This window comes from Sodiomyces alcalophilus, assembly GCF_042370955.1.
Source record: "Sodiomyces alcalophilus JCM 7366 unplaced genomic scaffold ACRALscaffold_1, whole genome shotgun sequence".
Lineage (NCBI taxonomy): Eukaryota > Fungi > Ascomycota > Sordariomycetes > Glomerellales > Plectosphaerellaceae > Sodiomyces > Sodiomyces alcalophilus.
Genome location: NW_027263532.1, coordinates 4,541,012 through 4,566,218, shown reverse-complemented (window position 1 = coordinate 4,566,218; position 25,207 = coordinate 4,541,012). Strand labels below are relative to the sequence as shown.

Below are 25,207 nucleotides of genomic sequence, written 5' to 3'. Positions count from 1 at the left end.
TATCAACATATCGATACCTACCAGATGAACTTATGAATTCGTCTCGTTTCCCCATATTCGACACGACTAGAAGTAAGGACAACCACCCGACGGACGGATTATCGAGAACCCCCAAGTTAGTCGCCTCTCACCCGTCGCCATGGCGTGGGAACACTTGTCCATCACCGGGCCTCATTTGGTCTACATCATCCTCGGCGGCTTCACCTCCCTCTTCATGCTCTGCTCCTCCATAATAAAAGAGCGCATGTATATCGGTGAGGCCACCGTCGCCACCGTTTGCGGCATCATCTTCGGACCTCATGCCGCCAACCTCATCAACCCGGGCTTGTGGGGGAACGTCGACCTCGTCACCCTCGAGTTCTCCCGCATCGTTCTCGTCGTCCAATGCTTCGCCATCGGCGTCGAACTGCCCAAGTACTACATGGAACGCCACTGGAGGTCCGTCGCCGTCCTGCTTCTCCCCGTCATGACCTTTGGCTGGCTCATCGTGAGTCTCTTCATTTGGTGGCTGGTTCCCCCCCTGGACTGGCTGGGGAGCCTCGTCGTCGCCGCCTGCGTTACCGCCACCGACCCCGTCCTCGCCTCTTCCATCGTCGGCAAGGGCAAGTTTGCCAGGAGGGTCCCCAAGCATCTACGCGACCTCCTGTCCGCCGAGTCCGGTTGCAACGACGGCATGGCTTTTCCTTTCGTCTACCTGGCCATCTACATCATCCAGGACCACATGGACGCGCGCAAGACGGCTTTCCATTGGATCCTCTACACCATCTTGTACGAGTGCATCCTGGGCGCCGTCTTTGGCTTCTCCGTCGGCTTCGTCGCCCGCCGCGCCATCAGGTTCTCCGAATCCCGCGACCTCATCGACCGCGAGAGCTTCCTCGTCTTCTACTTCGTCCTGGCCCTCTTCTGCGCCGGCGCCGGGAGCCTCCTGGGCATGGATGACCTGCTGATGAGCTTTGCCGCAGGCGTCGGCTTCTCCAACGACGGCTGGTTCCACGAAAAGACGGAAGAATCCCACGTCTCCAACGTCATCGACCTGCTCATCAACTTGGCCTACTTTGTCTACCTCGGAACCATCATCCCCTGGCACCAGTACAACGACACCAACGACGCCGTGGGCGTCGCTTCCTGGCGCCTGGTCGTCATCGCCATTCTCGTCATCCTCTTCCGCCGCATCCCCATCATGCTGGCCATGAAACCATTCATACCCGATATGAAGACGTGGCGCGAGGCCATGTTTGCCGGCCACTTCGGTCCCATGGGCGTCGGCGCCATCTTCATCGCCATCCTGGCCCGCGCCGAGCTCACCTACGAGACCGCCGTCCCCGTTTCCGATAATCCGCCCGAGGACATGGAGCATTACACCCTCGTCGCTCTCATCTGGCCCATCGTCACCTTTATTGTCCTCTCCTCCATCATCGTCCACGGCTCGTCCGTCGCCGTTTTCGCCCTGGGAAAGCGCATCAACACCCTCAACCTGACCATGTCCTACACCACCTCCCCGGAGGAGGGCTCCTCGTGGATCAACCGCCTGCCCCACATCTCGTCGCAATCGAAATCGCAACCGCCTTCCATCTCCGAGGGATCAAAGCGGGACGCCCAAATGCCCGATTGGCCCCCGGGGACGCTTCCTCCCGTCGGCTTTCCGAGACACTTCTTTAGACAACAGGCCGAGTCCGTTGGTCCAGACCAGCTTATTCGGTCACGGTCACGGTCTATGCCACCCGGGGGAGGACGACACTCTCGACCGTTGGATGCCAGACCCGGGGGTCCCATTGCCCCGTCCGCCATTTCCCCCGAGCGGACGGCCCGAGGCGTTACCATACCGACTGACGATGGAGGAGAACCTTCCACGCCTAGCCGCTCTTTGGACAGGGCAGAGGTAGCGGCAACGACAACAGAGGACGCCGTCGGGCGGCCATCCGCCGAGATGGCGCCGGTCAGTCGGACCTCAACGCAGTCGCCACGCCAGGTCCAGGTCTACGAGGAAGGCGGGCGAGGTCTTGTCATCGAAAACGAAGAAGGGGACGTCCTAGCCCTGGAACAAATTCCAGGACACGCTGGAAACCACGAACTCGCGAAACACCTGAGAGACGGCGCCATCCTGAGGGCAGCCCTTCAACCCCGCAAACCGGAACCAGGGGAATCTCGTTGGCAGTCCCTGAAGCGAAGAGTTAGCGACGCCTGTGCCCAGGAGGGCGAGAAGCGCAAATCCAAGAGCGCCGAAAAGAAGAAGCGCCAGCCGGCGAGGGCATTTCAGTTTGGAAATACAGTAAGTTTTAACTTATCCCCGTCCGTCCCACCTTTTCTTTCTTCTCCACCGTGCGCGATGGGGAGATGATGAAATGGTACGACTGACATTGTCTTTTCCAGATTGTCATTGAAGACGAATCAGGGGAGGTGCTTAAGACGTACCAGCTGCAGCGGCCAAAACTAGAGAAGGAAGGCGAAGGTCCCGGCCTGTTGCAACAGTGCCAGAAGTATCTCGGCATGGGAGGAGGGGCATCTGCCCGACCACCGCGACAGCAATACCAAGCCGCCGAATCCAGTACGGCAGCCAAGTCCACGACCGGCCGGGTCGGATGGTTCCAAGCAAGCGGCGATGAAAACGCCAATGGCCAGACGAAGACGAAGAAGAAGACGACCGACGAGCAAAATACGGATGGCAGGCATGTCCGGTTCACCATCGGCCAGCAGGGAAAGCGCATGACGGAACGGGATTTCATCCTCGAGGTGCAGAAGCTGGACCCCAGGACACGGCGCGAGGTGGTGGCGCAGTCATCGGCCTCGCTGCCCATCAAGGCTATGGCGAGTCGGGACCTATCCACGATGGTAGCGGGTAGCGCGACGTCGCTGGAAACCCAGAGACGAGGAGCGTCGGACGGGTCGCAGGTTGGTGGGGAGAGGAGCCGCAGAGATGGGAAACGACGTGATACACCTACTGGGCCCGTTGCGGGGCCTCGTGCCGCCGACGACAGCATGGAAGAGACACCTGCGGAGCGAAGGCGTAGGGAGGCAGCGCTAGGCATAATTCCTTCCGGAGACGGGGACGGCAATGAAGGAGAGGGAGAGGGCGAGGCGTCGGGAGGGTCCCCGGCCAGGAGGGGGATTCGATTTGCGGATGGTCTAAGTTAAGGGAATGATCGCCGCGGTGGACGGGGAAGGATTTGATGGGCGTTTGCAGCAGGCGTTTGTATAGATTCGACTTGGGTTTGTCCAGCTGTATTGTGGTTGCTGACCGGAACAGAATGCCTATTTGAAGACCCGACCCGTTTACTTTCCTCCGACGGTTGGTCCATTGCGGAGTCGAGGTTCTCCCTTGCTCCCCGGGGATCCTCGGGGACCGCTTATTGACACCCCGTTCGGGAGGATAAAAGGACCCACAACACGTCCGGATACAGCCTGCACACAGAACGTTACTGGACGTGTGCTTATATAGAGGCTACCCTCCACAGAGGCCAGATGTCTATGATGGTACATCCGTCCTGATAGCAAGTTCAGAGGGGGGCCCGGTTGGAGAAAAGACAACCACCACCACCCGTTCCGAGCGGCGTTCAATCACACGATTCTTATTAATCCCAGCCCAGGACCTCTTATTCCCCAAACAAAATCAAACCAAAAGCAGAGAAAGTCAAAGATGTATGCTGGCGAACTCGTCTTTGTACGGACAGCCCCTGTGCCGCGGCCCCGGGCGAGGAAGTTGGCAGATTTGCGCGCTGGCGAGGGTCAGCGGGGGGGAGAGGAGGCAGGGAGGGGCGTAGATACGGGGGTCGGGATAGGGAAGGCGCCTCTGACTCCGAGGAGAGATTGGAGGTTCTGGTATGATGGTGGTGATGGGGGGCAGTGGATTGAAATGAAGACGTTTTCGTGATGGATGGATGGATGTGTTTTTACTTCTTCCGTCTCTCAAAGGTGAGCCAATTATCTTGGCGGCTCTCGTGTGTTGTTCATCTTGCTGACTTGCCTGAATGAGGCGGCGGAGGGCTGACTTGGGCACACAAGAATCTGTGATTCAGGGGATTGTATGTTGTTTGCGCTGGGAACACGAGTCACTTGAATCGAAAGGAGTCAAGCGTCCAGGTAGGACAGTTGTCAGGAGAGGTGGTGAGTCTTATATTCTTCCCTTGCGTGGCCATTTGACTGACTATTGTGTTGACTTGCCAGGACTCTCATTAGAAAATCGATGTGAGGTGAGCTCGCCTGGTCGTACAGGGCGTGTTCGCTGCCATGTTGGCCAGAGTGGTCATATCCAGGATTGAACCACAGACTCGCATACACTATGAGCGATGGAGTTTGTCAGGTAGAGAGATGACGGGCAAGACGTCAGCTGCTCAAGACTATTGCCTCTGGAGAAGTATAAAAGGGAGTGGGAACAGCTGGAGCGAATCCTTTCCTCCTACTCTTCCTGTCGCAGCAAGAATAATCGTCGTCACAGCACTCACGAGCAATACAATCACGACGCACAATTACTTACAGACTAGCTTCTTATACTTCATACATCATCGTCATCACACAGGGCATCGACTGCCGAGCAGGCCAGACACATGCTTCCGCGAGGGGCGCAAAGCGCCGGCACAACCCCATGGAGCCGGTCCCAGAGCAGGCAGCAGCAAACCGACGAGCACAGCACTGCTTCCGACTCTGGTCCGCAGCCAGGAGATGTTGGATCGCCGCTGCTGTTCCGGAATAGGCACAGGGGACAAGGACGACAACACCAGGACCTGCCGTCGACGAACATTCAACCTGAAGCAGGTCCGCGTCCCTTGACCAGGAGGACGGCAATGGAGGAACTGCAGGATCGACAGCTACAACTACAGCTGCGGCTGCAGCTCCTCCGGGATCCGTACGTACCGAACCAGGCATTTCCGCCGGGACTGGTCCCGGTTCGGGGACCCCTACCGCACCAGTGGCCGGAGCAAGCGGGCGTTCTATTCCCGGGGCTGATGTTGCAGCCGGACATGTTGGGTTACGCGCTTCCCGTGGGGCCTCTCGCCACCCTCTCCCCGGGGATGATGGCGCGGGAACATCCTCAGGTGGTAGAACATCCCCAGGTAGTACTCCGGGATTCGACTGCTCCGCACAGCGTCGGGGGCCAGACAACTCGTGGTCGGGGTCGGGGTCGCGGTCGTGGTCATGGACGCGGTCAAGGACGAGGTCGCGGCCAAAGCCGAGGTCGCGGCCGTGGCTGGAACCGAGGGTGGCGCCGGGATCAAGCTCCGACGATGACGACGCCCCAGAGCGGCAGCCTGGCCGGCACTGACACATCGTCGTCACCCACGCTCTTCCCCAACCGGCGGCCGCATGGCACCCGCCCACCGCACCGAGGCGGCAGCAACACGTCTACGACGGACGACGTCTTTGGGTCCCAGCTTGGTTCTGGCCGGACGACGGCCGAGTCGGTCCGCGAAGCAAGCCGGCGCGGGTCGGGGTTGTCGGGGGCAGGTCGGCAGACGACACTGCTCCGTCGCGGTGCGCAGGTGGCGGCTTCTGACTCGACTTGTTCGGATGAAGAGAGTGTTGGCGGGGTCAAGATTGAGGATCCTTTTTATCTGGAGGACTACATTGCCAGCCGGTGAGAGGGCCCGGGTAGGAATGACAGCGACAAGCGGCCAGGTCGTCGGCGAAAGGGGCTGCTTCTTTCTCGGGTGTGTACGGAGATGCGGTGGTCGGTTGTCCTAGATTCTAGCATAGATGCCATAAGCGAAAAATGTTGAGTGAACTGTCATTGAGCACAAGGGAATGCTGGCGTTTGAATCGGCAGATTATCGAGCTCCCGGTGAGACCGTGTATCCATGGGCTTACCATTCCGCATCGCAGCGGATGAGCAATCCTGGTCTTAGGTGCTCGGGTCCAAGTTGCAGAGTTCACAATGATGAAATAAAACTAATATAAAGGGGGTCTCCCGCAAAGAACTGGAAATTCGCAAGTCTTATGTCCTGCTGCGAGAGATTTCTTGTCCGGCAGCTCGAGAATAATAACAGACAGTCACGTGACACCGGTATTAGATAACCCGGACTTTAAAGACGGCTGCATCGGCATGAGAACCGGAGTACCGGTCTATATCCCCACCCTGCTCGGTTTTTGCTGTCACCTTAAACCCAATTAAGAAGGCCAGGCGAGGCCGCCTTGCATATCCGGCGCCTTAGCCGCAGATACATACACCGTACCGGTACAGTGCATCACGACGATACAAGACAACCAGGTCCGTGGTGTTGGGTTTTGACCGAGACCCGGGATTCCAAAAGTGACCTGAAATTCTGATTATAACCTATGTATTTCCGAAATCTGAGCCTCGAACAGAACTGCTCCTATTATTACGGCCACTACGATTACGGCCACTCACTTCCAGGCCAGGCCCCTGCTACTACTAGACTAAAAAATCCTACTTCCTTTCTGTTATACGGCCTCCGACAGAACTCAGCTACGTATGGAGTTCGGAGCCAGGTATAGTGGGTAAGCATTAATGACGAGTAGCTTCTTAGCCACCTACGCGCGTTACCTACTCATCACTTTTGCTTACTCACTGTAATACATACAAATAAACATCCCGTTACGTTGTATTTCCCGGATGAATTCTATAAAGGTTGGCTTGCCAGGTATACCCGTATATCTACGGGCTGCCTACTTCCCCCCCTTTCCTTTGCCTTTATTGGGACCCCTCCCGTTCCTTCCTCGCCCACCAGGGCCGTTTAGTCGCCTCCCGTCGCTTTTCTGTTTCTTGCGATCCGGCATGCTAATCTTGTCCATCCCATTCCCGCCGTTGAACATGGACGGGTCAACTTTCTTCGGTTGGGCAGGCTTGTCGTTTCCCGATCCGGCGCTGGGAGATTTGCCGGAGCCGGATGGGCTCCCTGGCAAGAGGAGACCCCTCGGCTGTGCATTAAGGACACTGTTTCCTCCAGCCGGGTTGCCTGTAAGCATGGAGATGGTCCCCGGATCGATGGTTAAGCCCGGAGGCAGTGTCCCTCCGTTGTTTACGATGTTCAAAAGAACGAAGAGATTCGAGATCAGCTGCATGTTGTCTTTCTCCCTGAGCTGTGCCTGTAATTGGTTGACCACATTGCTATGCTGCTCCTGCAATAGGTCGCGTTGGTACTTCTGGTTTAAGAGTTCTTGTTGATGCTGCTGGTTTAGGAGGGCTTGTTGGTGCTGCTGGTTTAAGAGGTCTTGTTGGTGCTGCTGGTTTAGGAGGGCCTGTTGGTGCTGCTGGTTTAAGAGGTCTTGTTGATGCTGCTGGTTTAGGAGGGCCTGTTGGTGCTGCTGGTTTAAGAGGGCCTGTTGGTACTGCTGGTGTACGAGGGCTTGTTGATGCTGCTGGTTCAAGAGGTCTTGTTGGTGACGGTTGCTGAGTTTCTCGATTATGCGCTGGGTCTCTTGGTCATGTAGCTGCTTCTTCATGAGGTCTAGCGCTCTGCGGTGTCTACGCTGCTGCCGCTGATTCTCGCGATCCCGCCGCCGCTTCTCCTCGATCTGCCTACGCTTCTTGAGCTCGCGGTCGCGCTCCCGGCGCAGTAGTCTCTCACGGCGGCTCATTCTTTCTCGGCGCTCGCGCGACTCGGAGTTGGATCGTGGACACGATGCCTGATACGGGACTGGAACGTACTTGACTTGAGGCTGTGGTGTTGGGGGTATGAACGGCCGAGAGATGCGCACGACTCCAGGAAAGCATGGGTTGAAATAAGCCATGACAAACACTAGTAATGACGGTATTGGTAGAGAACGCGATTCGAGAGCTGAGGAGATGAGGGGGATTACTATTTGGCCGCCGGTGTCCCTGAAGGTTGGGCAGCGAGGATGGCCGGGTGCCTGATGCAACCCCCCTCCATGTCCAGAGTAACTAATAAGCCAGGCGCCTTCATACCGCAGAACGGCGGGGTCATTTGAGCCTGAAACTTCCTCCTTTTCTGCGCATCGGTCGTCGCAGACTCACAGTAGACCAAACCGAGTCACACCTCAGAAGCTCAAAAGCATCACGGGAACCGGAAGATTTAGACAAGAAGGATGGAGTCGCTACAGCTCTCGGAGCGCAACCGCAGTGAGTATCAGTCTGAATTTCTCCAGAAAAACCCGCCCGTCGCCGGACCTGTCAGCAACCTCCTCGACCTCCAGTTACGGTACTATGCCCTGAACCAGCAATTCCAGGATGCGGTGTGGCAGTTGGAGCAACAGCACTACGCCCGTTGCCAAAGCCTCTTTCAGGACCGCCAGGCTGTTGTTGTTAGTGGACATAACGACACCGCTCTGCATTCCGATGTGGCGGGGCAGCAACAGGGCGACGGAGGCTCCTCTTCTCCAGTCCCGGCAAGAGGTATCCCGTTTTTCTGGTTGCGCGCAATGAAGAACAACCCGGCCATCGCCAGTTGGATATGTGAAAGCGACGAGCCGGCCCTCAGCTACCTTCGCGACGTTCGAACCGAGTTTGTAGATAAGGAGGGCATCACCGGTTTCAGAATCGTGTTCGACTTCGATAAGAACCCCTACTTCAGCAACGCCACGTTGACAAAGGAGTTCATATATGAAAGGGATAATCCCCAGGACGATATATACGGCGAGCTTTTGTACGCCAAAGCTCCCGGATGTGCCATCAACTGGCATCCGGGCCACGACCTCACCGAGATCACCATAACCGCTTCTGGTGAGTGAACTCAGTCTGGGAGACTTTGACTTTTTTCCCCCCTCGGTTGACGGTACTCATGTTTTTTGTTATGCAGAACAGGTTGATGGCCAGTCTTTCTTTGAGTTCTTCCAGTCTAGTCCCGATGAAGACGAGGAGAATGATGATGGCGAGGGAGACAGCGACGACAGCGATGCGGCCGACAGTGATGATGATGAGGAAAATTCGGATGACGGTAGCGTAGAAGATATTAGTCGTGGCTCGAATGCTGGTTTCGAGGATGACTCCGACGATGAAGACGAGGATTGGGCTTTAGACTACGAGTTTGAACTTGGTGAGGAGTTCAAGGACAGACTTATCCCGTATGCTGTTCACTGGTATACTGGCGAGGCTCTCAACTTTGAAGATGACGATGAGGATGAGGACGAAGATGGTGATGAGGATGAGGATGATGATGCTGAGTAAGATAAGGAGGCCCACGGGGCCCCGTGGCTGTAATTTTTCATGGGCCCGACTAGGGAGCCTAGACGAATTGATATTCTGGCTACAAATGAGGCGCAATAAGGCGTTATGTCTGCACAAACAGCGTACAATAAATTGGCAGTAGATCTGTTGATTCAACTCGGTGGAAATCTCTGTTCTATGTGCCAAAATCCTGCCCTTGATCCTGCGGATAGCTCCCGGAATAACCCGTTCCGCTCCTATTACTGTGCAATAGTCGTCGGCATAAGAATGTCTTAAGATACAGTATCGAGAACACATCATACTGTGACACTACCCCGCGTCGGCTTTAATAGTAGGCTACCAACGGGAAATAACGGGACGTCTGTTTCACATGTACCTGGCTCCGAATTCCAGTCCTTGAGGTCCCAGCATCGTCACTTTATTTGATCGAAACGACCAAAATGTTCGCAGGGTAAGTAGAGCCACTATAATCTCATTGTGTCTGTTATATCTCCGCCGTTGCTTCTGGCTTGCTGCCTATGTACAAACTGCATCAATACTAACACTTCGCAGCACGGTTGTACGTTCTGTATCTCGGTCTGCCACGGCTGGAGTGACGCCACGGGCAGCCACACGGTCTCTTTTCAGGGGCTTGTCCACGGCAACGCAGGCCCGACCTGATGCCTCCCGGTATGACGTCCAAGTGCACCCAGACGGGTTGCAAATCAAGGGTGTTCGAGGAAATTCGGTAAAGAGAGAGAAACTGTGAGTCTCTGTCTCGGGATTGATGGGCAGTGGTATGTTTTTCTGTACTGACATCCAGCGATCCTCATAGCCCGCACTTTTGGTTGAGGTAAGATGATGCACCAGTTCTCTCTCTTTTTTTCCTTTTTTTTTTCTTATTTTTCCTGTTCTTTTTCTTGATTTCCTGTTCTTTCTTGCTAACGCCAATGATAGGGACAACTGCCGCTGTCAACACTGCGTACACCAACAGACCTTACAAAGGAATTTCAACACCTTCGCGGTGAGTCTCTGCCATGAAAAAATATTTGATTGACGAGACATACGAGCCGGACCAACTCGTAGATTAGTCAAGACATCAAGCCCGAGCATGTCAAGACCGAAACCGACGGACTCCGCATCAAGTGTAAGGGAGAATATCTAACCGGGCCTAGCCAAGTGTCTCTGCTCCGCATCATCTAACTTGCCATAGGGGATGGCGACGGCCATGAGAGCTTCTATCCCTGGAAGTTCATCAAGCACTACTTGAGAAACGATCACCGGAGTCCTGAAGATGTCGAGTGAGCAACCACTTTCTAGTCCGCCAACACTCTTTCATCCCCAGTATCAAACCACCGTCTTACACTTGCGCAGGGTTCATCATTGGGGCTCCGACATTGCCGTCAACCATCCTGTCGTCAGCTATAACGACCTTATGGCGCCCGACAACGAGTCTGGCATTGCGAGGTTGACAAATCTGATCGTAAGTACTCTCTCTGGCCATCTCATCGCTACGGCTGGGGTGGGTTCGAAACCGGACGGGTGCCACTGACAAACAATAGCGCGAATACGGTTTCGTTTCCGTGGATGGGACGCCTTACGACACGCCCGATGCCACCCAGCGGGTGCTCGAGAAGATTGCCTTTATCCGCCAAACCCACTACGGCGGCTTTTACGACTTCGTCCCCGACCTCGCCATGGCCGACACGGCGTACACCAACATCGCGTTGCCCGCCCACACCGACACCACCTACTTCAGCGACCCGGCCGGCTTGCAGGCCTTCCACATGCTCTCGCACGAGGCCCCGCCGGGCAAGCCTGCGCCGCCCGACGGGGACCTAGGCGGCAAGTCGCTCCTGGTGGACGGATTCCACGCGGCCGACATCCTTCTCGAGGAGGACCCGGCCGCCTACGCGGTCCTGTCCAAGGTCCGGCTCCCCTGGCACGCCAGCGGCAACGAGGGCATCACCATTTCGCCCGACAAGCGGTACCCCGTCCTGGAGCTGGACGAGACCACCGGGAAACTCGCCAGGGTGCGGTGGAACAACGACGACCGCGGTGTGGTTCCCTTCACAGACGAAGTGTCTCCGGCGCAATGGTATGCGGCGGCCCAAAAATGGGACAGCATTATCCGGCGGCCGGACGTTGAGTACTGGATGCAGTTGAAGCCGGGCCAGGTTCTTAGTACGTGGCTCTTTTTTCCCTTTTCCTTACTTTTGTTTCCCTTGTTTTTCCTTTGATATTGACTTTTCGTACAGTCTTCGACAACTGGAGAGTGATGCATGGGAGGAGTGCATTTGAAGGAAGGAGACGGATGTGCGGTGCATACAGTAAGTTTCCCTCTTCTCAGCTCGCCTGGCGAGAACTGCCGAGTCGCCAGACGTTGTCGCGTAGATTGTGCTCACATAATTCCTAGTCAACCGGGACGATTTTATTTCTCGGTGGCGGAACACCAACTTCCCCAGGGAGGCGATATTAAGTCAAGTTGTCGGATAGGATTGGTGAGAGTAGAAGCTGGAAGCTGGAAGCTGGCTTCAGCAGTTTTGCATTGCATTGAGAGTATGTACAAGTTATAGTCGTTAGATTGGGTATCGAGTAAATATTAGACAGGGTATGGGACGTAAATCGTTGAAGCACATGTGATAGGAGGGGATGTCTATTTGAGGACACACCCCGTTCGGTTGCACCAGCCACAGACCCAGCCACGCGGGGCACAGTACGAGCCTATTGAGTCTCGGGCTTCACGCCACAAGAGCCGGAGCCTTAAGAGCGGGGTGGGGGCGATCACGAAGCCAACGACTCCCTTTTACGTATCACGAAGTACCTGGTAATTAGAAGTACCTCAGTACCTAGGTACAGTACTCTGTTCTGGTATCTTGGGCACCACTTCCGATTGTTCTCTCTCGACCAAGTCCTAATAGCGAAGAATACTGCACAATAGGGTCCAAGCTCGGCGAAGCCTGCGCTCTTGCCTCAATGTCTCAATCACCTCGAGTGACACATTGTTAAGGATAGTCTAAATCGGACACTTTCAAATCCCGAACCCCTTCCTATCTTTGTACCTCTACATCCCAGGTACCGAGTATACTTAGGCCGGCCTGCCCACTTCGCCCCTTCCCCCTTCCCCCCTAACGAACCCCTCCAATCCCAAAAATCCGTCACTCGCACAGGTTCCTGCTACGGGCTCCTCTTTCCATCTTTCGTCTCCCAACCCTCTCAGCCCTGTCCTTCGCAGCCGGCCTCTTACCACTTCATCCCGCCCGTGCCCAACCTGCGCGGCTGCTTCGTAATACCCGTCGCCTTCGCCTCCTCGTCTTAGCTTCATCGGAATTCATCAAAGACTTGCATTTGCTCCTTTCTGTATCACCGTCTCCATCGCTCACCGCTCTCCTCGTGCTTCCTCGTACCTCACATTCTCCAGTATAGCATCGCCAGACCGTCAAGTCGATATCATTACACCACCTTCCGTCATCTGCATCACTTCACCCCTGCAGAGCGAACAATGGATACCGACAATCCGGGTGCGCCGTCCTCTTTTGAGGACCGTCGCAATCAGCAGGTCGACAATGCTATTCGAGCCATTCGCGAAAAGAAACCCGTGCCCGAAGTCGACTTTACCATTCATACCATGGAAGATGGGACCCAAGTGAGCACCCTTGACCGTGTGTGCAAAGGTCAGTGCAACGCTTGTGTTTTTCTGTCTTGCTCGCTCGTGCCCGTCATCAGCTCTGCCTACCCCGCCATCAGTTTGTTTCATCGTCAGAACAGATGTCGCCTCGTAGTTATTTATGACGGTTCCGTAACCCAGACGGATGTTTATTTTTTTTTGTCCCTTTTCGTTCATTCTGTTTTCCCTTCTTTTGTTCTTTCCATTTTCTCCTGCTGTGCGCTCTTGGCAGACCGGTGCTGACTCCGATGCTGCTACTGTCTAGATGTCCAAGCACCTGCAACCTCCAAGCCCACCGACGAACAGTTCTTCGAAGATGAGACGCAAACCAAACCCAACCTCGAGTTTCTCAAGCAACATTTCTACCGCGAGGGTCGCTTGACCGAAGAGCAGGCACTATGGATCCTTAAGACGGGTACCGAAGTTCTTAGCGCCGAACCCAACCTCCTTGAGATGGATGCCCCGATCACCGTCTGCGGCGACGTCCATGGTCAATACTATGACCTCATGAAGCTTTTCGAGGTCGGCGGTGACCCCTCCGAAACACGCTACCTGTTCCTGGGCGACTACGTCGACAGAGGCTACTTCAGTATCGAATGCGTCCTCTACCTGTGGTGCCTGAAGATTCACTATCCAAACTCCCTGTGGCTTCTCCGTGGTAACCACGAATGCCGTCACTTGACCGACTACTTCACCTTCAAGCTCGAATGCAAGCACAAGTACTCGGAAGCCGTGTATGAGGCCTGCATCGAGTCCTTCTGTGCCCTGCCCCTGGCGGCAGTCATGAACAAGCAATTCTTGTGCGTCCACGGAGGTCTGAGCCCAGAGCTTCACACCCTCGACGACATCCGAGCTGTACGTTTTTTTTTTTTTTTTTTTTTCGAGAATGGCATTCCGAATTGTATACCCGTTTGTGAGAACAACTTGGCTGACGTGGGGTACGCAACAGATTGATCGGTTCCGGGAGCCTCCTACACAGGGTCTCATGTGCGATCTCCTGTGGGCAGACCCGCTCGAGGAATTCGGCCAGGAAAAGACGAGCGACTTCTTCCTACACAATCATGTTCGCGGATGTTCCTATTTCTTCTCGTACCCCGCGGCGTGCGCCTTCCTCGAGAAGAACAACCTCCTATCCATCATTCGGGCACATGAGGCGCAGGATGCAGGTTACCGGATGTACCGCAAGACAAGGACGACCGGTTTCCCTAGTGTCATGACCATCTTCTCCGCGCCCAACTACCTCGACGTCTACAACAACAAAGCTGCTGTGCTGAAGTACGAGAACAATGTGATGAATATCAGGCAGTTCAATTGCACCCCGCATCCTTACTGGCTGCCCAACTTTATGGACGTGTTCACCTGGTCTCTGCCTTTTGTCGGCGAGAAGATTACCGACATGTTGATCGCCATTCTCAGCACCTGTTCCGAGGAAGAGCTCAAAGAAGACGCGACGCCGTCGTCCACCTCCCCTGGCCCGGTGTCCCCCAATTTGCCATCTGCGGCATTGCAAGACCCCGAGTCGATTGAGTTCAAGAGGCGCGCCATCAAGAACAAGATCCTGGCCATCGGCCGTCTGTCGCGTGTCTTCCAGGTCCTCCGAGAGGAGTCGGAGAGTGTCACGGAGCTCAAGACCGTCTCCGGCGGCAGGCTCCCCGCCGGTACCCTCATGCTTGGCGCAGAGGGCATCAAAAACGCCATCAGCAACTTCGAGGACGCCCGAAAGGTCGACTTGCAGAACGAGCGCCTACCTCCTACACACGAGGAGGTCGTGCGTCAAAATGAGGAGGAGAGACGGCAAAACTTTGAAAAGGCTGCCGAGGACGCTGCGAACGATACGAAGTTGCAGCAACTGAGCAGGAAGCTCAGCACGTAAGTCTAGCCTACATCTTCTGCCTACTGGCCAGGAGAGGACCCGGAAAATTGGATGATTTGAACGAAGAGCTGACATTCTCACCATAGTGACCGAAAACGATAAAAAAAAAGAAGAAGGGGAACTGTCTATCGGCGAGGTGGGACTTTGTATAAGGCAGGCACAGGCCGCACATACGGACAACATTGGGATAGATGGGGCGGTTGTATTGAACGAAACGGTACGGTATGGAGAGAAGGGTTATTGCTTTGTTTGCTTTGACGCCCACGGCAAGTCCTAGCGCCCTTGGACATGATGATGCATTTGAATACGATACAGACGCCCTTCACGGGTGCAGATGGAGAGAGACATGAGGACCTCGCCCAGCGTACCCGGCACGAATATCTTGGAAGTGGACTAGATAATCGTGTTAAGTGCGGAAAGAGGACAGTTTTATGAGGACTTCCTAGCAGTCGAATTGAGCATGTGACCAGGTGATGCCTTACTATGGTCGGCCGTGGGAGCTTCTCCTCAAAGCGCCATACCGAGCTTTCATGCGCAAATATCAGAATATGGCCAAGATATTTGGCGGACTAGGTGTATTCCAATCCGGTCAGCAGTTGGTCGTGAGTTTGAGGCAGGTCTCTTTCTTTTTATCCTTTCCTTTTCTCCTTCCCCCGGTCTCTCGATGACTTACCTGGCGACGCCACCCGGGACGTGACAAACCTCGCTCGCGACAAAGAAGCTCCAGCGGCCCATTTTGCGGCAGTGGGCGGCCAGGGCTTCGAGGTCGAAGAGCTCGCCGATGGGACAGCCCCAGCCGGCCAGGGCGACCTCGTGGATGGAGTGGGCGAGGCCCCGCCCGGCGGCGACGGCGTCCGGGTCGTCCGGGATCGGGGGCCAGCATTCAAAGGCAGGCTGGTCGCCGGCCACGGCGGAGAAGTTGTCCCAGAGCCAGCGGAGGGCGGGGATGGAGGGCTGCAGGCCGCCAAAGGTGTGTGGTTCGCGCTGCTGGTGGGTGGCGAGGTCGCTGGCGGGTGTTTGGTCGTAGTATACCATGAAGCCTTTTGTTATGCTTTAGCTTGATTTCTCTCTTTCGTCGTTTCTTTGTAGCAGTCAGTGGGTTGTTTCTCCTTACCGGTTCTTGTGAAGAGAATGTCACCGAACCGGACCTCGGTGCCTTGGGCTTTCAGGCAGGCTTTGATGTCGTCTATGGGTATGGGGCAGCGCTGGAGGGGGTCGTAGTCGATTCCTTGTTCGAGACGCCAGGTGTGGTAGTCCACGAGGATACCTCGGCCGACGATGCCTTTTTCTTGCCAGGCTATGTTTATTGATCACGCAGTAAGTATGGGATCTACATTTTGCTCGAGTCTAGAAGGAGTGGATGAATAGAGACGTTGAAAGAGGTAGGACAGGGGACGGAACCTTGGATCCCGTTGACGGTGGACTTGACTCCATTAGCATCCACGGCGGACAATTCCCCCATGGTGACGTTGTTATAGAACAGCTCCTCCTTCTGGTAGGCGACATGCCGCAAGCCGTCCCACTGGGACGATAATTGGGTGTTGAAGGTCCAGGTGTCGTCCATGGCGATGTATGGTTTCTTCTGGAACATGTCCCGATGAAACTTCCCTCGCGAAAAGAATGATCCCTTGGATTGGGCGTCTAGGGGCCAATTGAGCGAGATTCTGTCCGGATTTCGTTTTGCTCCCGTTTCAGCTGAAGAATTCTCTCCTCCTCTCCCCTCGTTTTTCTTTGCCCCCTGACGAGTCGAATTGGTTACATGGTGGGAGGGAAACTCACCGTACGCCTGTCTTGATCTCGTCTCTTGCGGCGGCAGCGACGCGCTCGTCTGTGAGTCTGTTCAGGGTGCCGAGTTCGTCTTTGTCGCCGTATAAGCCCCAGGCCGAGTAAGGGGGGTCCCCTTTTCGGAGAGGGAGGCACTCGAAAGGGGGGATCCCGTTTTCGTTGAGGGATACTCCTGTAGGTGGTTGTGACATGATGAGCTGTGTAGCTGAATGATAGTTCGTGTGTGTGAGGGAGGGAGAGAAGGAGAATACAGAGCATGTGTACGATGCGGGACTGGACTGAGATTAAGGGTGACATCGAGAGGGTGATTTATATTGACGATGTCATTAACCAGGGAGTTGCCAATAATAATAAGATATGCACGGCGTCGCTTCCCCGCATCACCTTGTCCATTAACATCGGTCCGTCCCCCTCCCTTCCGAATACACTGGGCGCCTGCAAAATGTCAGGTGCTCGGAGGAAAGATGAGCCATAGTTCTCTTCCAAGCAATCGCAACATTGCCTGGATTCGGCTGTCGGACAGATAGGAGACCACAATGCTGTATCTACACCGGTCCTGTCCCGGTCCCGGTAGCTTTCGAAGAGGTGCTGGCCGTGCCGAACGTAGCATTAACGGACTCGCGGACGTTGCCGCCCTGGTCATGCATGTGTGGTTGATAAGCCTCGGTAGCGTTCGGCTCGGTCCGAAATGGCTCATATAACAGGGGCTGCAACGGGCTCCCTGATATTTCGAGCTACACTATAACGTGGCGCAGCACATGCCACTGGACAGCCCACTACCCAGACGTTCACAGTACCTTCTGGACAAGCTCTAACGTGTCAAAGAACGCCTCCCGTGCGGTGTCGACCTTGAGCAGGCCCAAACCGAGGACGAGGGTACGGCGGTCGTCCGGGTTGCGAAGGGTGATCAGACTGCCGACCTGGGCAGCATATAGCTGGCCGAGGGTCTCTCTGTCGTCGCCGCCGCCCCCGAGAAGGGTTCTTGGTGTGAGATGGGTCGACGGAAGCATGCCCTGCCTGCTGGTGGGTAGACTCATGTCGACCATGGCAGCGGCGCTTGATGCGAGGGGAACTTGGACCTGTGGTGGTAAGCGGGGCACCATGTCAGAACGGATACCTTCGATACGTGAATGAAAAAGTAACTACTCACCCACTGAGAGAGACGTCCCTCTTGCGAGACGGTGACAACGAGTCGGTCGGCGAAGGAGACGGACGTTGCCTCTGTTTGAACGCCGTTGATGGTGCCAGTGGCTTGCTTGGTCTTGGCGGGGAAGGGTTCTTCTCGAACCTCACTCGCTGTGGCGTCCATTGCGATGGGACCTGCGCAATTGGACCACGTACTTCTGAGTATTGGTCGATGAGACTTTCAAGTGAGGCTCTCCTTAGATAGTTGTGTCAGCGTTGCGACTTGGTGAGTGGTGAGAACAGTCGACTCCGATGATGAAGACACGGACGCCCGTCATCCGGTTACAGGTGGCAGATACGGGCTACCTCTTGGTGTACTCAGTACTTATAGAATCTCAACCAATAGGATGGGAAAGGTAAAGATGGTGAAAGCTTTTGTGGAGAATGTATAGATACGTACAGATACTCCCCGCATTAGGCCTATTCGGGACAGTCAGTCAGGCGGTCAAACCCGGCAAATCAAGGGCACTTCCAAAAATTTCCCGAGAGCTTCACCGATAAGGGAAATTTCGAGAGTGAGAAACAGAACACGCCGCGTTTATGCCATACCTCCATCTCTTCATCTCTCGCACCGACAAACTAGCCGGCTCTGTCATTTTATTCCGTTCGAACCAATGCGAAAATTCTCTTGCTGACCCAACCTCAACATCTGCATGGGCTTCCAGCTTCCTGGGCCGGTGCAAGTTGTGAACGCCAGGTTGAGACGTTCTCACTGAGAGTTTCCCAGACCGCATTTTACTGGAGACATACTTCCTCTAGCCAAGAATCATGGCCAAATTCGTGCCTAGGCAGAGGAAGCACAGGGCGCTGGCCCGTGAAAAGGCCAAACAGAATGCCGTCTCTCGCGACGATGTGGACACCAACGTCGAGCAAATTGACCCGGAGGAGAGGAAAGCCCTGGGCGAGAAGAAGGAGCGCATGAAAGAAGAGCTCAAGGGCGAAGCCAAAATCAGCAGTAAAAAGGCCAAGCGACTCGACAAGTACATCGAAAAGAAGCTTCGGAAAGATGAGAACCGCGAGATCCTCGCCAAGCTGGAGCAGCAAAAAGTCGACACATCGTTCTTTGCCAGCTCCAAAGCCATCGGCCAAGGGCAGGGTAGGGAGACCAAGCGGCAGGCCCTAAGCCGGGTCCTTAGGGAACGGAAGGCGGGTATCAACATTGGAGAGGATGCGGATGAGATTCTGTTCGAGAAGAGGAAGGAGGCGCCGGAAGAGAGCGACGATGAGTCTGAGCCTTCGATTCTGGAGTCGGCGCAACAACACGAACAACCTACCGAGCGTACCGAGCCTACTAGGTCAACCAAGCCCACCAAGCCTACCAAGCCTACCGAGCCTGTCGAGCCTACCAAGTCTGCCGAGCCTACCAAGCCTACCCCCCAGCCGGCCCCTACCACCCTACCACCACAAGCCGTCGGTTCGGGTCTAAAACGACCGCTCGAGTTGGACGAAGACGGAAAGCCCGTGCTTCGCAAGCGACCACGCCGTGGAGGCGTGGAATCGAAATTCTCCATAGCGGAACCCGTGCGCGTCGAAGTGGATGAGGAGGAGGAGTGGAGTGGATTCAGCTCGGACGATGCGGAAGTGACCGATGCGCAATCTGGCCCCGACGATATGCCCACTCAGAATGACGAGTCGGACGGCTCATCCGAAGACGCCACCTCCGAAGAGGGTTCTGAAGATGGCTCGAGTTCGGAAGATGGAGATTCGGAGGATGAGGATGACGACGAAGACGACGACGACGAAGACGGGGGGGGAGAGGGCAAATCATCCGGATTCAAAGCATGGGCTCTCGCGCAACGCAACATAGCCCTGGGATACAACCCTGTGGAACCGACGACGACCGTACTCGAGATTCCCAAACCCGCCAACTTCACCCCGCGACCCGCCGAGCAAGATCCCCTGCCGATGGAATTGCAGCCCACTACGAATCTGTCCCGCAAGGCGTTCAGCGTCTCCGTGACGAGGACGCCGGAGATCCAGGAGGCTCGTCTCAAACTTCCCGTGGTGGCCGAAGAGCAGAGGATCATGGAAGCTGTCCACAACAACGACATTGTCGTCGTATGCGGTTCGACTGGATCCGGCAAGACGACGCAGGTACCGCAGTTCTTGTTCGAAGCCGGATACGGGTCGCCTGGTTCACCTACGCCCGGCATGATCGGCGTCACCCAGCCTCGCCGAGTAGCCGCCGTGAGCATGTCCAAGCGAGTCGCCGATGAGCTAGGCGAGCACGCCAAGCGTGTGGCCTACCAGATCCGCTTCGAAGGCACGACGAGCCCAGAAACAGCCATCAAGTTCATGACCGACGGTGTCCTGTTGCGGGAGATGGCGCACGATTTCTCCCTGAAAAAGTATTCCGCCATCATCATCGACGAGGCCCACGAAAGGAGCGTCAATACCGACATTCTCATCGGAATGCTCAGCCGCATCAACAACATCCGAAAGGGAGACGAGAGCGGCGGCTCGGGATTGAAACCCCTGAAAATCATCATCATGTCCGCCACCCTAAGGGTAGAGGATATGACGCAGAATGCCATGCTTTTCTCGAACCCGCCGCCCGTCGTCGAAGTCGAGGGAAGGCAGCATCCCGTAACCATTCACTTTTCGAGGCGGACCCGTCCCGACTACGTCGAAGAAGCGTTCCGTAAGATCAGCAGAGGTCACAGGAAGCTGCCGCCAGGAGGCATCCTCGTCTTCCTTACCGGCCAGAACGAGATTACGCAACTGAGCAAGAAACTGAAGGCAGCTTTCGGAGGGCTCCCCACGGCGAATGGACCCAAGGTGCAGATCTCTGCGAGTGAGGCACCCATGGAGGCGGAAGACATTGAGTTTGGCGAGGTGGATGATGTTGATCAAGCCGAATGGGATGACGAGTTACTGGACGAAGAAGACGAAGAGGAGGAGGAAAATGAGTTCAAGATTGAAGACGAGGAAGAGGGCACAGGACCCCTGAAGATGCAGGTTCTGCCGCTTTATTCACTGCTGCCTACGCGCGAACAGATGAGGGTCTTCGAAGAGCCGCCTGAAGGCACGCGGCAGGTGATTCTGGCCACCAACGTGGCCGAGACGAGTTTGACCATCCCCGGGATACGCTACGTCTTCGACTGCGGGCGGTCGAAAGAGCGTCAATACGACCAGGTCAGCGGAGTGCAGACGTACCAGATCGGATGGATCAGCAAGGCGAGCGCCAACCAGCGAGCCGGTCGAGCAGGCCGAACGGGGCCTGGTCATTGCTACCGACTCTATTCGTCGGCCGTATACGAGAGAGACCTGCCCCAGTTCTCGGAACCGGAAATCCTGCGGATGCCGATTGACGGGGTCGTGCTGCAGCTAAAGGCGATGAACCTCTCCAACGTGGTGAACTTTCCCTTCCCGACACCCCCCGACAGGCCGAACCTCCGCAAGGCGGAGAAGCTCTTGACCTACCTGTCGGCCATCTCTGCGGAAGGCCAGGTGACTCGGATCGGCTCGACCATGTCCATATTCCCGCTCTCGCCCCGGTTCGCCCGTATCCTCCTGATCGGACATCAGCACGACTGTCTCCCCTACACCATCGCGCTCGTGGCAGGTCTCTCGGCAGCCGACGTCTTTATCCCCGAGAACCAGGCCATCCCTGCAGCGGCGGCGTCATCGGAAGAATTTCGGACGACGGCGGATGTGATAGCGGAGGACCGGCAGGCCAACATCCGACGCGCCTTCAACGCGGCCCACCGGAACTTTTGCCACCTGGACGACAAGTCAGACGCCATCAAACTGCTACAGGTGGTCGGCGAGTTCGCGCACGAGCCCACCGAGGCGTGGTGCGAAAGCCACTTTGTCCGGTTCAAGGTGCTCAAGGAGATCCAGCAGCTCCGGCGGCAGATCCACGAGCTGCTCAAGGCCAACGTGCCGGCGTTCAAGGCGCTCCAGTTCCAGGACAAGCTGGACCGGCCGACGGACAAGCAGGTGGCGTACCTCAAGCAGATGGCGGCGGCGGGGTTCATCGACCAGGTCGCCATCCGCGCCGACAAGGCGCCGCAGCCGCCCGAGGACATGCGCAAGCCGCGCCGCGCCATCGACGTGGCCTACGTGCCCCTCATGCCGCTCGGGACGGGCCACGGCGCGGAAAAGTACGTGTACATCCACCCGGGGTCGCCGCTGGCGCACCTCAGTCCCAAGGAGTGTCCCGAGTACGTCGTGTACGCGCACCTGCAGCGGGCGACGCAGGGCGCGGACCCGAACAAGACGCCCAAGACGAGGATGCATGCGTTGACCGACGTGACGGGATCGCAGCTGGCGAGCTTGGCCAAGGGGACGCCGCTCTTGACGTACGGGAAGCCGGTCAAGGAGGTGAGCTTGACGGCGGCGTCGAGGGAGGTCTGGGTCGTGCCGTACCTCCGTGCCGATGGCGTGGGTGGCCTGGGGTGGCCGTTGCCGATGAAGAAGGTGACGCAGAGGAGGGTGCCGGGCAAGGGATGGGTGGTGGAGTGAACCACGCATGAGGATGCACGTTGTGATGCGATGCGTATTATATGTATGTATGCTCAGAGGCAGCATACGATAGATGTCATTTTCCTATACATTTGGACGTTGACGACGCATGGAAAGAGAACAGACATGTCCCGTTTATTTACACCAGCTCACTCGTTCTCGTTTCGAGGGCCGAGTACTTCCTTAGCACCCGATGTGAGCATCAAGCGGGGACACCTGAGTGACAGATCTAGATCAACGAGCATCACGATCCTGACATTACGGACACATGAATATGTAGGACGCTGGTAATATTTGCATGTTAAGGGCACTTATCTCAAATCCAAGGTTAAGGGTATCATCAAAAAACAACCAACGCCTCCAACGATCTATACCTACCCACCACCGGATGCATCACAAATCGAAAGGGAATTAGGAGACGCCTCACGAAGGCGCTGGCGTGGTCGCAGCACTACCACCCACAGGCGTAGCAGCCGCACTAGCGCCAGCACCTCCAGCCGCTGAGGTCATCTTGCTCTTCTTCCTCTTAGGTTTCGACCCCCCGGGCGTCTTAGGCCCCTTGTCCGGCTTTCCGTCCTTCTTGGCCTCGTCGGCGACCTTGGTATGCAGCGTCGGCTTTGGCGGTTGTTGGGTGGCGGGGGCTTGTGGTGGCGGCGCAGCGACGGCGGCGGCGGCGGCGGCCTTTTCCTTGCGTCCCGTCGACGAGAGGTGGAACTCGCCGGGCCGGCCGGTGATGGGGTTCTCGTTGATGTAGTCGCCGCCGTGGCGCATGTGGATGGCGAAGGACTCCTCGGCTAGCCGGTCGAGGGCGGTCTGGTCGCGCTTCTTCGCAAAGGGCGACGTGCCGTTGGGCTTGCTTGGGGTGGTGGTGTCTGTTGTGCCCTCTGGACCGTTGGGGGTGGTGTCTTTCGTGAGGGGTGCTTGCCCTGTGCGGTCTACGTCGTTCGGTGGCGGTTGCTCGTAGGAATGGCCCAGGGAGGGAGTCCATCTGCGGACGCTATCGATGGCAGGGAGGACTTTTCTCATGTTCTCGGCGATGGATTCCTGTGGCGTCGCAGGGTCATGTTAGATGCTGGGTTCTCCCCGTCGGAACGGATAACTGCTTCAAGCGGCCAACTACTCACCACTCTCGAGCTCATAATGTCAGCAAAGGTAGGGGCTTGGTAGACGTTTTCGCCGACGACAAAGTAATGCGCAAGCGGGGTGATGCCGACACCGCGCTCCTTCTCCTGCTTGACGATGACCCAGACGCCAGTGCCGTTCACCATGTCGGCGGGAGCCTGGGCAACGCGGAACTCGACGCCGTTGGGTATCTGGCTCAGCACCCCCTCGAATTGCTCCCGGGTAAGCATCTTCTCGGCCATCTGCGGGTTGAACTGGGCTTGGTGGGCGTAGATTCCGTTGTTGGACTGGCGGTCGAAGAAGGGCGACTCGGCGAAGTAGAAGAGAACCGAGTTGGAATGGATGCCCTGGAAGTGGTGCGCAATGGGCGGCGCGCGCCATTGCACCTCGTCGAGGGGCGGTTCCTTGGTGGTGGCCATGGCGAGTTTTCAATGGTAGTTGTAGAGATGTTCGGATGCGTGCAGACGGACAGACTCGAGAGGTCGAGGGTCGAGAGGGTCGTTGTTTAGGATTGTGATGCAGGGAGTCTGGAAGCCTGGGAGAGCAGAGGTCAAGGTGCAGGTATTATTACCTAATCATGAGGCCAGCACGGACCATCAGTTTAGTGTACACTAGACGCACGTCATCTTATGTAAGCAATCTAGGTACCGTGAAGTACCCTCAAGGTGGCTAGCGGGTGGGTCACGGGACATGACTCCACATACTGCAGACCGCGTCGTTCAACCTTTCATGGGCTTTCCCTTTACATCATGTACTTCGTATCTTCCCATTCACGCTGCCTGTCCATTTTCAACAACACAACCTTCTATTCCTCCCCCACTACGTTGCCCAGACTATAACGAGACCGAATCTGCTCCTCACTCCACGTCGCCAAGTTTTGACCATGGACTTGCTCTCCACCGTCCGCAAGTCTGGCTCCCGTGGCGGCGTCAACTTTAGCTGGGACGAAGTCACCACGTCCGTCCACCGCGAAAACTACCTAGGCCACAGCCTCAAAGCACCCGTTGGCCGCTGGCAAGCGGGTCGCGACCTCAACTGGTACGCCAAGGCCGACGATTCGAGCGCCGCGCCCGGCGAAACGGACCAAGAACGCCTCGAGCGCGAGCGCAAGGAGGAACTACGAAAGATCAAAGAAGCCGAAGAGGATGCCCTTGCTCGCGCCCTGGGCCTGCCTGTGGCGCAACGGGACACGTCGGGTGCGAATGCCGTCGCTGTGGGTCCCTCGAGGAACATTGGACCCTCCGAGCCGCCGGCCGACGAAGACGAGCCTATGAAGGGCGGGTTACAGCTGACTGGGTCGAATAAGAGGGAAAAGAAGGAACGGAGGAGACACGGCGACGATGACGACGAGAGGAGGGAAAGGAGGCGGCGAGATCCGGATCGGGAGAGGCGACAACATCGACATGAACGGACCAGGCGGGATGACGAGCGGCGGAGGAGTCGAAGCCGAGGACGAGATGGAGGGCGGGAATATAGGAGAGATGGAGACGACCATGGCGATTCTTATCGCGGAGAAGCGTATTCGAGACGGCACCGGCGGGACCGAAGCCGCAGTTTGGAGAGGGATAGTCGCCGGGAACAGCGAAGAGGACGGGATAGGGAGAGGGAAAGAGAGAAGGGGAGGGATCGAAGCCGCAGTCCAGACCGGGAGAGTAGGCGGGAGCATCGGCGTAGGGATACGAGTCGAGATGACTACCGACCGCGGTCTTGGGAAAACCGTCACAGACCAGATACCCGACACCGATGAGGGAGCATGAGAGGACGGGGTCAGAAGATGCTGGCGTCAACACCACGAGAATTGAAAAATCTATGAGCAATGATACCCAGAGACGGAGTCTTCGTACAACAAACGACGCCTTCCACTGCAACTCAGAATGGTATCCTCTTGAAGTGTCGGGAATCAGTCCAATAACGCCTGTCATGACAATGTTCGTCCAACCGAGAACACCCAAACTCCGCGACATCGAAACCAAGCCAATTTTCCCACCCGTGGGCTAGTTGGTAGAAAGCAAAGGTCATCAGAAAAAAGAAAGAAAAAATGAGTGCAAGCGGC

At 56.3% G+C, this 25,207-nt stretch overlaps 12 protein-coding genes across 12 annotated transcripts; 8 read left to right on the top strand and 4 right to left on the bottom strand.

Moving 5' to 3' along the window:
- Positions 1–139: 139 nt before the first annotated feature.
- Positions 140–3,498, top strand: ACRALDRAFT_1045982 (uncharacterized protein; the record flags this gene model as incomplete). The annotated part of the gene is made up of 3 exons (XM_071015423.1): positions 140–2,269; positions 2,371–2,459; positions 2,547–3,498. 3 exons carry the CDS (start codon positions 140–142, stop codon positions 3,130–3,132), a joined length of 2,805 nt encoding a protein of 934 aa, XP_070879898.1. The 3' UTR covers positions 3,133–3,498.
- Positions 3,499–3,816: 318 nt separating this feature from the next.
- ACRALDRAFT_2031867 (uncharacterized protein) lies at positions 3,817–5,009 on the top strand. Its single transcript, XM_071020691.1, has 3 exons — positions 3,817–3,909; positions 3,971–4,101; positions 4,162–5,009. Exon 3 carries the CDS (start codon positions 4,225–4,227, stop codon positions 4,762–4,764), a length of 540 nt encoding a protein of 179 aa, XP_070879897.1. The 5' UTR covers positions 3,817–3,909; positions 3,971–4,101; positions 4,162–4,224; the 3' UTR covers positions 4,765–5,009.
- A 199-nt stretch (positions 5,010–5,208) lies between these two features.
- ACRALDRAFT_1059391 (uncharacterized protein) lies at positions 5,209–5,735 on the top strand. Its single transcript, XM_071016025.1, has one exon. The coding sequence runs from the start codon at positions 5,220–5,222 to the stop codon at positions 5,571–5,573; it is 354 nt and encodes a 117-aa protein (XP_070879896.1). The 5' UTR covers positions 5,209–5,219; the 3' UTR covers positions 5,574–5,735.
- Positions 5,736–6,618: 883 nt separating this feature from the next.
- Positions 6,619–7,683, bottom strand: ACRALDRAFT_205249 (uncharacterized protein; the record flags this gene model as incomplete). The annotated part of the gene is made up of 1 exon (XM_071021647.1): positions 6,619–7,683. The coding sequence occupies one exon, from the start codon at positions 7,681–7,683 to the stop codon at positions 6,619–6,621; it is 1,065 nt and encodes a 354-aa protein (XP_070879895.1).
- Positions 7,684–7,998: 315 nt separating this feature from the next.
- Positions 7,999–9,076, top strand: ACRALDRAFT_1078581 (uncharacterized protein; the record flags this gene model as incomplete). Its single annotated transcript, XM_071018790.1, has 2 exons — positions 7,999–8,632; positions 8,709–9,076. 2 exons carry the CDS (start codon positions 7,999–8,001, stop codon positions 9,074–9,076), a joined length of 1,002 nt encoding a protein of 333 aa, XP_070879894.1.
- A 420-nt stretch (positions 9,077–9,496) lies between these two features.
- On the top strand, positions 9,497–11,690 carry ACRALDRAFT_1045986 (uncharacterized protein). The gene is made up of 10 exons (XM_071015424.1): positions 9,497–9,527; positions 9,629–9,820; positions 9,891–9,908; positions 10,013–10,079; positions 10,142–10,202; positions 10,269–10,356; positions 10,430–10,538; positions 10,618–11,239; positions 11,314–11,385; positions 11,472–11,690. Exons 1-10 carry the CDS (start codon positions 9,517–9,519, stop codon positions 11,549–11,551), a joined length of 1,320 nt encoding a protein of 439 aa, XP_070879893.1. The 5' UTR covers positions 9,497–9,516; the 3' UTR covers positions 11,552–11,690.
- An 867-nt stretch (positions 11,691–12,557) lies between these two features.
- ACRALDRAFT_2039414 (uncharacterized protein) lies at positions 12,558–14,595 on the top strand (the record flags this gene model as incomplete). Its single annotated transcript, XM_071020959.1, has 3 exons — positions 12,558–12,729; positions 12,988–13,577; positions 13,672–14,595. 3 exons carry the CDS (start codon positions 12,558–12,560, stop codon positions 14,593–14,595), a joined length of 1,686 nt encoding a protein of 561 aa, XP_070879892.1.
- A 273-nt stretch (positions 14,596–14,868) lies between these two features.
- Positions 14,869–16,633, bottom strand: ACRALDRAFT_1078583 (uncharacterized protein; the record flags this gene model as incomplete). Its single annotated transcript, XM_071018791.1, has 6 exons — positions 16,375–16,633; positions 15,997–16,259; positions 15,710–15,892; positions 15,269–15,635; positions 15,078–15,120; positions 14,869–14,988 (listed from the first exon to the last, which is right to left on the bottom strand). The coding sequence occupies exons 1-6, from the start codon at positions 16,569–16,571 to the stop codon at positions 14,869–14,871; spliced, it is 1,173 nt and encodes a 390-aa protein (XP_070879891.1). The 5' UTR covers positions 16,572–16,633.
- On the bottom strand, positions 16,623–17,811 carry ACRALDRAFT_1078584 (uncharacterized protein). The gene is made up of 2 exons (XM_071018792.1): positions 17,531–17,811; positions 16,623–17,459 (listed from the first exon to the last, which is right to left on the bottom strand). The coding sequence occupies exons 1-2, from the start codon at positions 17,687–17,689 to the stop codon at positions 17,169–17,171; spliced, it is 450 nt and encodes a 149-aa protein (XP_070879890.1). The 5' UTR covers positions 17,690–17,811; the 3' UTR covers positions 16,623–17,168.
- Positions 17,812–18,333: 522 nt separating this feature from the next.
- On the top strand, positions 18,334–22,032 carry ACRALDRAFT_1090763 (uncharacterized protein; the record flags this gene model as incomplete). The annotated part of the gene is made up of 1 exon (XM_071019536.1): positions 18,334–22,032. One exon carries the CDS (start codon positions 18,334–18,336, stop codon positions 22,030–22,032), a length of 3,699 nt encoding a protein of 1,232 aa, XP_070879889.1.
- A 279-nt stretch (positions 22,033–22,311) lies between these two features.
- On the bottom strand, positions 22,312–23,639 carry ACRALDRAFT_1059395 (uncharacterized protein). The gene is made up of 2 exons (XM_071016026.1): positions 23,157–23,639; positions 22,312–23,076 (listed from the first exon to the last, which is right to left on the bottom strand). Exons 1-2 carry the CDS (start codon positions 23,571–23,573, stop codon positions 22,456–22,458), a joined length of 1,038 nt encoding a protein of 345 aa, XP_070879888.1. The 5' UTR covers positions 23,574–23,639; the 3' UTR covers positions 22,312–22,455.
- Positions 23,601–25,152, top strand: ACRALDRAFT_205254 (uncharacterized protein; the record flags this gene model as incomplete). Its single annotated transcript, XM_071021650.1, has 7 exons — positions 23,601–23,635; positions 23,677–23,709; positions 23,770–23,819; positions 23,864–23,977; positions 24,030–24,450; positions 24,506–24,836; positions 24,880–25,152. 7 exons carry the CDS (start codon positions 23,601–23,603, stop codon positions 25,150–25,152), a joined length of 1,257 nt encoding a protein of 418 aa, XP_070879887.1.
- Between the last annotated feature and the right edge of the window lie 55 nt (positions 25,153–25,207).